This window comes from Agelaius phoeniceus, chromosome 4 (assembly GCF_051311805.1).
Source record: "Agelaius phoeniceus isolate bAgePho1 chromosome 4, bAgePho1.hap1, whole genome shotgun sequence".
In the NCBI taxonomy this organism is placed as follows: domain Eukaryota; kingdom Metazoa; phylum Chordata; class Aves; order Passeriformes; family Icteridae; genus Agelaius; species Agelaius phoeniceus.
Window position 1 is genome coordinate 17,424,499 of NC_135268.1, and position 13,381 is coordinate 17,437,879.

Consider the following 13,381-nt stretch of genomic DNA (forward strand, 5'->3'; position numbering starts at 1 on the left):
TGCTACATAACTTTGAAGGAAGAACTGTAAAATGTTGCTCTGAAACTAACAACTCTCTTCTCCACAACATAATGGAGCAGTAAATCACCAAAACAGGGAAAGCAGACTTTTAGTTTGGGTGTATTATGAGGGGTTTTTTTGGTAAAAGGTTCATTCTTTTCTTCTGTATACACTCAGGACAGTTCACAATATTAATGGGTATGTTAATATATTAGGAGATGGAATTGGTATTTTCTGCACTACACTGGGCTAGATATTCCTAAACAGTTGAGCCAGGTGCATGGCCTAGATTTGGGTTACAGGTCCATGTCTCACTCATGTCCTCGCTCAGCTTTGAGGCAAGACCAAGGTACACGGATTTTTCTTGTCACCACATTCCTGAGGCAGGGGAGGAGGTGACAGGAGGGGCTTGGCCAAGTGTCCACACTTGGCAATACTTATGCAGCCAGGGTGACATAAAATGCAGTGGAAAAGGCCACAGATGTTGAATTAGCAAATTCTTGATTAATATCCATTCATAGCTTCCAACAACTAAGTTAAAAAATAGGAGATCAAAAAAGCATTCCTGCTAACTGTGCAGAAATTAGGAGACGTGCAAAGAAAAATTGGTTCTTAAGCTTTTTAAAAATTGTTTTTAAATCTTCAGGAATCCTGCATCTAATGTTCTCTTGAGTAGAGCCACAAAGAAGCACAAGTCACTATCATCCATTCATGAAATCTATCTCTGTTATGAAATGCTTCTCCACACTTGTGCTAATTCCTTCTGAGATACTAGCAGCAGATAAAATTATTGCTGCTCCTTTTTAATTTTAACTCCTTAAAATTAAATCATGTAACTGTCAGTAATTGTACTGCAGCAACAGTTTTCAAGCAGAGAACCTCAGTGATTTCAATGAACATTAAAAGCCAATGGACCAATAAAACTTAGGCAAAGAGTTGTACCACTCTTCTCACTTCCTTTCTGTTTATATCCACAGACCTTCCCAGGAGTGATGGACAAGAAGCAAGCCCAGACAATCCTACTGATGGGCTTAGGGCAGCAGAGCCTGTGAAGAAGCCCTGCAAAGGTGCTCAGAGCAATGTTAGGGGCTTCAAATGAATTTCATCAACACAGGGACCAGTAGATCCATTAGAGAAACAAAAAGGCATCTTTTTAGAAGGGAAACATGAATGACTTATTATTATACAATGCAATCATCTTTCTTTCTCTGTTTTTGTATATTGTCTTTCTCCTTATCTGACTGCCAGTGCTGTAATGAGTGAAATATGTTAGTGAGATCAAAACTAACCTCCAGGATTATTTTTATGAAGGAAATATATCACTTCAGTTTCTTGGTTATATCAGCTTCAGGATAGTTTTAAGTTGATTCTTTGGAACAGATTTGCTAATTTAGGACAATGTAATGATTTTATCACTACTAAATTTCCTCTTGACATTAAAGAAGAAGACAAAATCAACCACCACTATATTATTCCATCTATTGGTATTATAAATATCTTAATGGGATAGCTTCCAAAATTCTTTTCAGAGGCATCAATTTATATTACCTTTGATTCAATCACAGCTGCATTATTGGCATTGTCATTATCATTATTCTAATTATTTACTGGGTACAACATATGTCTCTAAAATTCTGAAAAAGTATTTTTGCTGTTTTTACTGTCACTGGAGTTAAGTATTTGTTTGTATTTCTCTTTTCAGATACTTGAGTGTAAGAGAGAAAATTTTTACACTTGTTTTTAGGGGAAAAAACAGTTTGCCTTTTCTTGTTATTATTGCTCTGAGGCTGGAAAACAGATGAGTGGTTTTTGTTTTCTTCAAAGTGTGTACATCCAAATTCTGGCACTATACATGGTTCCTAAGTGAGCACAGAGGACACATTGCATGATGTTTGCACTGTGCAAGTGGATGCAGTGTTTCACATAGTGGTTTGTTGAGGTTTTTGTAACTGCTGACTGTTCTGCACTGCCTGCTGGAAAATCATCTGTCCAGAGTATTCTCCATTACTGATTTCTAGTATTGAAGTGTGTAACAGGTAAGTAAAACCAAATACTCTGTCAAGTAGTGACAATGCTGCCATTGCCACAGTGATCTCCCATCCTTGTGGGTAAGGAACCATGGACAATGCTTACAGGAACTAGACTGCAAACGTAAAAATGTTTAAGAACCCTTGTTTTAAAACTATAATTTAGGTTATAAGGGGTTTGGGGTTTTTGATTTATTTATTATTTTATGTAATGTACTCATTCCACAAATTCTTTACTCTTTCTGTTTAAGAGCTGGAGTCCTGCTCCTAGGCACATTCCCTTGCTCCTTCCCTGCAAAGTACATAAAGCCTCCATTCTTGCCAGCCTGCATTAAACACTGCAACACAATTATCCTTAGTCGCTGGGCTGTTATCTCAGGGAATTGAATTAGACTTTCTAGCTTAGAAACATCAAATTATTTACACAAAATGTTATAGTTGAAACAGATCCAGTGTAGAGCATTACATGTTGATTTTTTAAAAAGATCAGGTCGCGGATTTAAAACAGAACTGAAAGTTGTATCTGATCCTGAGGGTACCTGTTGGGAGTCATGTCAAGCAGGTTAGTGCCTGTTCAAAAGCATGGAAAATCAGTTTTCCATTTAGCCTTGTCTCTAAGTTGCAGCTGTAAAAGTTTCCTCAAGAAAGATTTCTTTGGGACCAATAACGGTTCTGTGGAAATTTCACTGTCAGTTTTCCACAAGTACAAGTGATCAGAACTTTTGGTTAAGAAACATGAAACAGCCTTAGGTGGCTGTTCAAAAACACCTCTGATAAGTCCCTTCTGTTTGGATATCTTGAACATAATGGTTATCTTCCGGGGCAGAAGGGGAAGCATTCAGCAAAATGCATAATCATATAAAGTAGTTTTTTTCCTGAAAAAGGTGCAATATGTTTCATAGCTCTCTTTTACAATATACACGAAAAACCTCTGAGATTTTCTCTCAGAAAAGTCTATCCTAATTGGCCTCTTGCCCTTACAGCTGAAACAAAATTATCAGTTAATATGTGCTATGCATTTCAAATTGACCTAGTTTGTCACAATTATCATTTAAGATCCCTCTGTCAAGAGTGTGTCAATATAACTTTCATCCATGAAGGCTTTTTGATACATAGTCCAGGCTGTTCTAGGCATAACCTGATTACAACTTAAAACTTCTTCATATATCTGAATTTTACTTGCATTACCACTCTGAATGGTAATGGATTTCTTGTGACAAGAAATCAGCATGGAACAACACTTGAATTCCAGCATTCCAGAATAAAGTATCTTCCAACAGATTTAAGAGTTTTCCATTGGTACTTACCCCATAACTAGATGTAATTTCTCACCTCCACCTTCCAACATATTCCCATCAGTGCCCATTCCACCCTCACACACCCAACAATGAGAATGTTCCCAGTGGACAGGAAGGAAGCTGTTCATCCCACCAACCCTCATATCTGAATTTAGAGGGTCAGTCACTTCTATGTGCCCCTCCAACACACACAGTTTTAAAGCAGCCTCCCACCCAGGGAAGCTTTGGCTACATTTGGGGTTGAGCCAAGAAGGAATGAGCACTCCTGCTCCTTCCAGGGCATCCCTGAGCATTCCCAGGCCCCCTCCTGTGTCCAGCTCCCTGGGCATCACCGAGTACCTGGAGGGCAGGGGAGCCCCTAAGCCAAACTTGCTCCCACTGGCACCACAGGAAAACTCATTTCAATTCAATGGGCTGGAAATGAGCCCAAAGAATGAAAATACAAAGATATTGCTGTGGAATGCTGGTGCTGAATAGTTTCATTTGAATTTAAAGTGAGGAAAAAAATGAAGGGAAAGAAAATAGTTTGATAAGAGTTACAAGATGCTGTTTTCCCTTCCCACTATGAGTTTTCACTTCTTTGCCAGAAAGAACTGTGGTGTCTCTTGTCTTTACTCTTTTCTGTTATTTAAATTTAATTAATACCTAAAAAATATTCTTCCCATTTCTCCCATCCACATGCTAAAATATAAAAAGGTAGAGGTAAGTATAAAATCCAACCTTTATTCCACTTTGAACAAGCTTGTGTATATCCAAAAAAGGTTCCTTGAGTATGTCTCCTTCGGGAGTGAAGATCTTCACGTATCCTTCTTTCTCAAGAATGAAGAGGCGATGGGATCCATCCCCACAATGTACTGCTCCAACAGGCTGCCTTAGTCCACTCACAACCTCCTGAATACAGAAGCAGTTGTGCTTGTGCTTTCTAAAGAAATTTAAAGAAATAGTAAGACATTTCTTCTTTCTTGTAACCATGACACAACAGTGTCCCTAAAAGATAAAATTATTGTTGTGCAATAATATTAAAAACAGGTTTATAATAAAACATTTTTAATATATTAATGTGTATAAATTATTCCCTTGAATGTATGCAAGCACATAATACAGAAAATCAGCTTTGACTTCACTTGAGGAAAATTTGGTCTGCATACAAAAAAGAGAACATTAAATAAACTTAGATCCAAAATTTAGAGCAATGGGAGAGGAAAAAAAGTTGGCGAAAGAAGAGAATAATTTAAAAATACAGAATTTCTACTGTAAAATAAACAGAGTAAATTTCATCACTTGGATAAAATTTGGATTCTGATATCTTTTTTAAAATAATGACTTATGATGGAATAATCTAATTTAATTATTTTCACAAAAAAAATCCTCCACAAATGAAATAAGTTGAAGATCATGACATAAATTTACTAATAACCTTATTGTTGTTTTTTAGTAATATTAAATTTAGGTACAGATTACTTCCCAGAACTATGAATGATCCATGGTCTGGACAATAACCAAGATCCACAGGGTGGATCAGAGCAGGATTCTAACACCTTTTCAGCAAGGCAAACATCAAATGGTACTGAAGTGCTGAAGCTCGTGTAACTTTCTCTTTTGACGTGCACTAGCAGCAGCAAAAGAAAGTCACATCTGGAAAACACAGCTGCTCAGCATAAGCACACACAGAGCTGTTTCACTGTGAAAACCACAGGCTTTGCTAGGGGGGTTTTTTCAGCATTAAACAGCATTTATCTTTATGAACCTGCTGATCTCTTCCTCTTTGTCATATTCTTCCATGTGGTCCAGGGAGTTAGAAGCTGGTCCTCGCACTTGTTTTCTTGGAAAATCTGGAAAGCACACACCACCATCTTTTCTTGCATAGTAATAGCAAAACTCATCAGCTGTAGTTTGGAGGAAACCTTAAAAATGCAAAAGAGCATACAAATATTTAGTGTGTTGTCATGTCTGCAGTTTTGTGTCATCAAACTCATCTTTAAATAGATTATAGTGGAAAAAGACATTTTAAACAAAGGGCTATCTGCAAAAAGCGAGTCTGCTCTGAGTAAACACAAATGTATAAACACAAACTGAGCATTGCCTTTTACAGTTTATTCATCTGTATTTGTATTAAACCTCATTTTCAGTGTGCTTAAGTTTCATTCAAAATGACACAATAGTTCACTCACTAAAAAATTAAGAGACAAAGTTCAGAGTTGAGGCTGTGACACACTTCTCCCTAATTTTAACCCTATCAATCAAGTGTAGTATCTGCTGTAAAATAGCCTGAGCAGCTTCTGTTTAACTTTTTTTAAATAAGTGATTAGTTCTAGTGAAGATCTCAGTGAAGACTGTGGTAAAAGACATGCAGTAATGTCTTTTACTGTAATGCAACAAATGTCCTGCCAGCAAAGGACATTGGTTGGAGAGGTGAGAAGTGGGAAGTAGTGCTGAAAACTGCACCACATTGACATCCAGCTGGTCTCTCCAGCATTAAAGTAGCTGGGCAGTATCCCATAGTGAAGTCTACTTCCTCAGCCCCATCCCTTGAAAAGGGGATATGTCTCATCCTGCACTGGATGAAAGGTAGTCCTTAGGTTTTAGGTTAAAATGGGAAGGACTTTGAAGACCCAGAGAAACACAAAGTTGAAAAAATGGGAGCCTTTGAAGAAAAACCCTTCCACTATTGTTATTACTTTCTTGCATTATCTTAAAGGACGTTAAAAGAAATCTATTTCTGTTCACAAACTTATTTCTAGTCATTTCAATCCAGGTTTAATCAGGAGTATTAAATCTAAGAACACAGAGTCTGGCCAGTTATACATGTACTATTTCACCAGAACATTGTTGAGAGAATATGTCTTAAGTTACCTTTGTTCCTGTTTGCATTACTGGCAGCTGTCTTAGGATGTACTATAGTCCAGGACATAACTCATAGGATACACAGAATTAGCACTTAATTGGAATTAGAGGCCTAATTTATGCATGGCTTTACCACTTGTGAATAATGCAGTAATCCATAGATCTTGGCCATAAAACCTCTGGCTTACAACGTACAATAAGAACTGATCAGGGACAGCTGTGTTTCATTGGAAAATGCCAATTTCTTACAAGCAAAGCTTTTTCAGAAACATTATCAGTTTTGACACAATTTTACTTAGCATGATGTTTCTGGTCCAAGCTCAAACTTCTGGTCTAAATGAAAAAGACAGAACCAGACAGCAAACCTTGTATCACTATACTCCAATGTCTTGTAATTAGGGTGTTTCATTAGGAAAAGGAATATTCAGGTCAATGCCCCTCATCTGTCAGGCAAGAGTTTGACCCTAAGTCTCCCATTTCCCAAGTAAATGTCCTAACAACGACTTTATTAGCTATCCTGGGGTGGTCTCTCTGTGGCTTTCTTCATGGAAAATTTCGAAAGAGTTCAATTTCTTCCTTATGTGGAATAGGAAAATTTTTTGGATCCCAGAATTCTTGTGGAGTGAAAAGCCTTTCCCACCCAACTATACTTCTTTTCATATATATCTTCCTTTAAAAATATTGGAAAAAATGACAGGAAAAAGCCTGCCTTTGATTTCTATAAAATAATATCTGGAAACACATGGTAGTGTGTTGTGGTGTAGAAGTTTAATTACCATGATTTGGAGCTTCAGTAAATTTCATCTCTGAAGAGCTGCTTTTAATTTATAGTAGTTACTTGGAGAAAATGGGAGATGTAATTTCAAGTGGAACAACTGAAGAGGAATTCTGATATAATCATAGAGTAGGATTCCAAGGCTTGTAAATATAATGCCAAAATCAAAGGTAATCTAAAATCTTGCTGTTGAATTATTTGACTTAAGAATAAAGGGGTTTGTCTTTAATAATTTATTTCTCTAGGCACAGTGGGTCATTTGAAAAAATGCAATAGCAAATTAGAGGTGTACAATTACTAAGAATTTCTAGAATTTTCCAAGCATACAATTTACTAATCAGTGAAGATAAACTTCTCTTGGCTTGAGTGTTATCTTCAGTCAGGGAAACCCAGAGCAGGTTGTGATCCTGTTGTTCACTAAGAACATGTCAATTTTAAATCAGATGCAAACTCACTCAACCAGCACAATGCCTTTTCTTATATGTAAGACTGATCCCTTTGCCTCATGAAATATTTTATAATGCACTAAAGTGCATGGTGCACTGCAATTGCCTTTTGCTGTTTAGCAAACCCATCAGCAGATTCTAAGAAAGGATAAGGCTCATGGACCATTTCCATTAGAAGCACTTGTAAAAAAGTGGGGCTAGAATTAAGCTATGAAAAATGTTGCCTTGTTCCTGGAAGGAATCTAACCTCTGTAAATACAGTTTCACCTTTGCATTAAGGGTGGAATATTGCTATTTTGTTCTATAAAAAACATCGTAATTTAGAAAAAAAAAACCCTCCATGTCTTATATATGCTCCATTTAACATACTAACAGCTTCACTGAGGACATTTAGAGAAACATTTGCTTCTGCACTCCTATCTGCTTGTAGCCATTTATTATCTTCTTTCTCATGCTTAGATTGTAAGGTCTTTAGTGTACAGTTTGCCGTTTTGTTCAGAGTTTGTACAGTGTCCAGAAGAATGGTCCCTGACAAGTGCCCCTAAGCACTAGAATTGTTTGGAGAAAAGGAAAAAAAAAGTAATAGGGACTGCAACCCTTGGTCCTGTGTGAATTTCTGTACTAACTAATTTATTTTAAAAGACTCATACATATTATTACAAATTTCCGACCAGCTGTGTACGCGTTGACAGAGCGGTGCCTGTGTTAACGAAGAAAATTGAAATCACAAAGGATGATTAAACATCATGTTTAAGTGTCAGATTTTGCACAGGCTTGCATTTCTATGCTAAACTTTGTCTTGCAAACAAGAATCCAACGACAGGCTTTTCAGTTAAGGCAGCTACAGTGAAGGCTTTCTGTGTTCGCCTTTATAAAACACTGTGGGAATAAATTGCAAGATTAAAAGCCTTTTCAAAGGAAAACTGCTCCCAGCTGATCCCCACCTCCTCTCTCCACTTGTATTTGCAGCCAGTTGTTCCTCACACTGTATCTCCCTTCCTGTCCTATCTTCACCAAATGCCACTTTGCTGGATTCCCTGATTACCCATTCCCTTTCCTCTTCTCTCTGACACACAACTCCAGAGCCATGGCAGCAAGTCAAAGACTTTGCATTGCACACAGGATTGAGGATCATCCACTCATCTGAGTAACCCTGCACTGCCTTTGAGGGCATCTGGAAATCAGGCTCACCTGCTTGATTTCTGCTGTGACCTTGAGCATACAGTTCAACACTCTGTCAAAGCAGCCTTTACCTTTTGGGGTTTTTTTTCCTGATTTGCACCTTTGACAGCTAGATGTGAATTTGTTCACAAAAATCCTACATTCTCCTCTCTTCTCAACTATTTGGTTTTTACTAACCAAACCAAAGATGTGATTTCAGACAGAGTGTTTCAAAATGTACTAAGTCCACTGGTAGCTCACATAATTTCCAACTGGTTTTCAGGTGGCTGGTGACCCTCTTCTGCTGCCCAGACACTGCAAGTTCCTGCACACAGGCAGGGCCAGGCTTGATCCTCTTCGTGCTCTTGTTACCAGTAGCAAATTTACCACCCACTACTGTTTTTCTGCAGGTTGACTGTGACTATTAATCAGCCATGTTAGAACTTCTGGAAGTGCTCTGTGAGTTGTAGAATTTCTTAGAATTCCAATGTTTTGGGCTAGAATTCCAATATTTTGGAACACCCTGTTTGGTGCTTGAAAATTCCCATCAGACATCTCTTCTGGTAATGTCTGGATTCAGATCTGGGCCTGGATCTGAATTCACCCACAATCATCTGGAACCCATTTCTTCAAATGAAAATAATGGAGGCCAGATAGCTCAAAATCTCTCCCATGTCCTTGGACGGCACCATGGCTGTGGCACAGGTTTGTTCCTTAGAATATGCCACTTCCAATGGCATGGATCAAGTTTCTGATTATGTCTAAAGGCAGAATCAGCTGTGGCTTTCCTTTACTATCTGTATTAGTAATAAATATTACACAGTCTTCCCTTTTGGAAAGGGAAAACTTAAAATTCATATTGATGGAAGACACTTCATTAAGTCACTTAACTCCAGTGTCTCCATCAATAATCTCTTAAACTGAGGCTTGAAGTAAAGATTAGATGAGAAATAATCAGAACAGTTATCTGGAATGAAGCAGAGAAGCTCTAATCTCAAAGTCTTGGTGAAACATTACACCCTCCTGCTCATCCATACAATCCTAACAGCTTCTGATATTATTCTGCTTGAATAAAGAATAAGGTCCACTTTTTCTCTCAATATTCTTTAAGAAGTTGGTGGAAGTTCTGATTCAGTCATAACTGGTGGGCAAACTGCTGTCTTCAAAAGAGTTAACCAAGGATCTGCTAGAGTTTTCATCTTTGCAGGAGACAGAACATAAATGAATTTTTGAAGCTAACTCATGAAAATAACTGATGCATAATTTCTCAGCCTTCTTGGTTAATATGTCCTGCTAACATTTCAATCCCAGAAAAGATGCTTGCTGTCTACAAATGTTAATAAAATATTTCTCATTTGCACAGGACTTAAGGGATAAAATTGTTTTTGTAGTCAGCAATTTCCTTAAACTCTGTTGTATTGGTGTTCAGAAACAATTAGCACTCCCTAATGGAGGAAGAGTAATTATTCGACATTTTAACAAATGCAGAGTGAATCATTGCCAGAGACCTTGGGTTTGGGGCCTGGTAATTTTCAACTCTTTCTAAAATCCTCCAGGCTAAGCTAAAAACACAGCTTCCACATTTTCTGGTTTTTTTCTTTCTTTTGCAATAAATATTATTACAGATATACAAATCTCACAAGGAAAACAGAATCCCCAAATAAGTTATTTTGATTACTTATGTTTCAGAATGTACAAGACTATGAAACTATATTAAAATCCTATAGGCCATCTTCTCAAAAAGAGGGACCTGAATCTTAATGAATATCTTTGGGAAATGCTAGAATAGGTATCAACAACCATGAGTACCAGTCAACTCACCAAATTAATCCTGTTGGTGGATGTAAGCATGCAACAAGTTTTTGTTAGTACAACCTACTTTCAGGACAAGTATTTAGAACAATTATTAGCATCTGATTGATGCAGGAAAAATCCTATTTTAACTGATGCTAAAGTATGTAAGCTCTTTTGCTGCAAAGCACAGTGCTCTGCCCAGTGCTAAAGTTATGCTTTCATCTGGTTATCTTTCAAGGCAACCTGGGTGGTCACAAAAAGCACTTGACATCTTGATGCACTTCAGCAGTTTTACATATACACAAACTTTGTAGAAAAATAAATTTGTCATTCGTCACCACATATGTTGATCTGAGGAGTGAGGTTCCTGTGGCTGTAGCTCCTGTGCTGCTCAGCCCTTTCTCATTCTCCCTCCCTCCCTCCACCTCCTCCTTCTTCCCCCCTTTTCCCTCTTTCGCTTTTTTCAATTAAATAAATTGTTTCCTCATAAACACAGAATGTCACAAAACAACTCTGAGGGTCTCGTTGTGCAGAATCTGAAAATCCTTTGTGCTAGCTACAAACTCATGTCAAAAATGTCTTTGTGCTGACTTCTTATATGGGCCAAACATTTAGAATATCTAATCTGTTATCGCTGTTCAGCAGGCAGTCTTGGCAACTATGATCTATTCTGCTTTGCTTTGGGGAATGTGATAAAGAGCAAGAAACAGCTGGTTTAAGAAAGCCTTAGAAACATCTCTTAGTTTATAAAGACAATAATAATATTTTCATATTTGAATGGGTTGAGATACATGTTAAACCACAGTAAAGGGAAAAAGTAAGTCAATTCAAAATGTTTTCTCAAGTCAATAAAAGAACACTGCAAAAAAAATCCCTGCACTCTTGGGGTTTCAGAGGAAACAAGTACACACTGTAAACATGCAATTAAAAAACTGTCCTGCAAATCCCATCCACTTAAACTATCCCCTTTACTCAAATATGTTTATATTATATTACAAAGCTGTGTTCATATGTTAAAAGTGACTATTCACAAATTCATTTTTCATTTCATTATCAAGTCCTTTTTTCCAGTCTGTGTTGCTAGTTTAAAGAAAAAAAAAAAAAAGAAATCTTAACCTATTTAATTATTTTCTCCTGTGTGGCATTGTTTATAAGTAGTGTTTGGACAGGGAAAAAAGCATAGTTTAAAAATGACAGTCTTAAACATATAAATAATTTACTATTGGGAATACCAAAGATGTTATTTAACATAATAGTGTCTTAAGACAGTGTTTCTAAAAGAGCCATCCTCTGCGGTTATTTTGTTGATATAGTTACAAGTGATAGCACACATTTGGTGACTGCCTCAGACAGCACGGGGCAAACTCTGCTTTTGGTTATGTCCAGCTAACTCCACTGACTACACTGAGGAAGTGTTAGGTAAGTCAAGAATTTGCTTGTTAACAGCACGCTGGAAGTGATTCAAAGATCACAGAAGTCTATCAAATAGGGCCCTTTGATTTCAATGGGCTTTAAACCCTGTGGAAAAAACATCAGTTTCTAGGGTAACAAAACCAGAAAAAACACTTTTCTCATCAGCTTTTAGAGGCTACAGCAAACAGCCAGGACCTTTTATTCCTTGCATTTTAAAGCAAACTATCATTTAGAATAGCCTCCTGGATGGCCAGCTGCTTGTTTGCATGATCAGAATGAACACAATAATATTTCAGCAAAGGTAACAGTTTCAGGTGCCTTTGACAACAATCAAACCATGTGTGTTTCATGGTGAGTTTAACAGGAGGGCAAGAAAGCCCTCAAAGTATTTACCTCCCTACACAAGATGTGCTGGGAAGGCATTCTGTCCCTGCTTGGGCAAATTCCCCTGGACATCAGTGGGGATTTTTCCTGGTTAAAAGCTGGATCTATAACTGCTCAGGCAATATCAACATATCAGGACATCATTTAGCCCCATATTTTGTTACAAGTTTTACCTGGTATGTGACCTCTGCAGGTGTAATAGAACTCTTTACAATAGTCTTTGCACAGGTAGGGAAGCATTAGTTCTTTTTCAGGAGTTTCCCCTTTCTCAGGTGAGTGGAATAGGTTCTGAGCGTGAGGTGAGCAGTGTGCACACTTGATTTCCTCCAGTAGCTTCGCACATTCTGTGTTGTTGGTAACAGAAAGGACCTGCAAGCCACAAACCAGAGACAAGTAAACCTGTGACCTGTGTCCCCATCCTACACAAAGAAAGATTGCATGGCCTCATGCCATAAATAAAGCTAATGGAACCAATACAGTTACTATCAATGTATCGAGTTTCATGTCACCGTTCTGGAGGTGCAAAAGTTATTACTATGAAACGTGCAATATGCCATTGGTACAGTGAGATTTTAATTTCTCTGATTTCTTATAGAGGATTCTTACAAAATCTTCTATAAGATTTCCTATCTGAGCTTGCTTCTCAGAGAAGAACAACAGTACTCATGTTATTCTAAGGAACTGTGCCCGCCATCACATAGGCAAACTCTGAACTAGAGGAATCATTTATATAAGAGGGAATTACACCAGCAGGCCTACCCACTTCTCTGACAAGAAATATCTAGAATCCTAACTTGTAAGGTGGCCTACTCAAGTGTTTAGAGACTAAAACTTCAAATTCTTGCATCAGAACACATCCAGAAAACCATGTCTAGGTATTTGTAAAATAGGTGTATCTTGAACAGCACAAAGCCTGACTGCTGAAATGACTGCTGTGGAATTCAGCAGGTGCCATGGATTTTTCATGCTTTAAATGCTGCTCTGCTTTTTGCTCTCTCTAATGCACACTGTTTGGAGGTGGGAAACCCTGTATGTTTTCAGACACTTTTCTATTTTAAGTGCAAAAGTAGAATTTGTAATGTCTTGTTTGTGTCAATATGGAAACAGTAACTTTGTCCTCTAAAAAAGCATATATTATGGATGCATAGCACTTAAAGAGGCATGAAACCACAACTGATGATGTGTTTAAGTAAACACAGGAGCCGAAGTAGTGCAATGTCATCAAATCATGAAAAATAA

General features: G+C 37.6%; 2 protein-coding genes across 8 annotated transcripts in view; one reads left to right on the forward strand and one right to left on the reverse strand.

Moving 5' to 3' along the window:
- The window catches only part of ANAPC10 (anaphase promoting complex subunit 10), a 144,218-nt gene extending 140,167 nt beyond the window's left edge, over positions 1–4,051 (forward strand). For 5 of the 7 annotated variants that reach the window (XM_077176990.1, XM_054633322.2, XM_054633324.2 and 2 more), the window contains exon 8: positions 978–1,882. The gene's annotated coding sequence lies outside the window, so the exon portion shown is untranslated. Of the gene's footprint in view, positions 1–977 lie in introns of all 7 variants that reach the window. The other 2 variants (XM_054633321.2, XM_077176987.1) reach the window with 2 other exon arrangements.
- The window catches only part of HHIP (hedgehog interacting protein), a 75,409-nt gene that overhangs the window by 55,018 nt on the left and 7,010 nt on the right, over positions 1–13,381 (reverse strand). The window contains exons 2-4 of the mRNA XM_054633473.2: positions 12,316–12,511; positions 5,073–5,229; positions 4,046–4,247 (exon numbers count right to left, since the gene is read on the reverse strand). Of these exons, the coding sequence (XP_054489448.1) occupies positions 4,046–4,247; positions 5,073–5,229; positions 12,316–12,511 (555 nt within the window). The remainder of the gene's footprint in view (positions 1–4,045; positions 4,248–5,072; positions 5,230–12,315; positions 12,512–13,381) is intronic.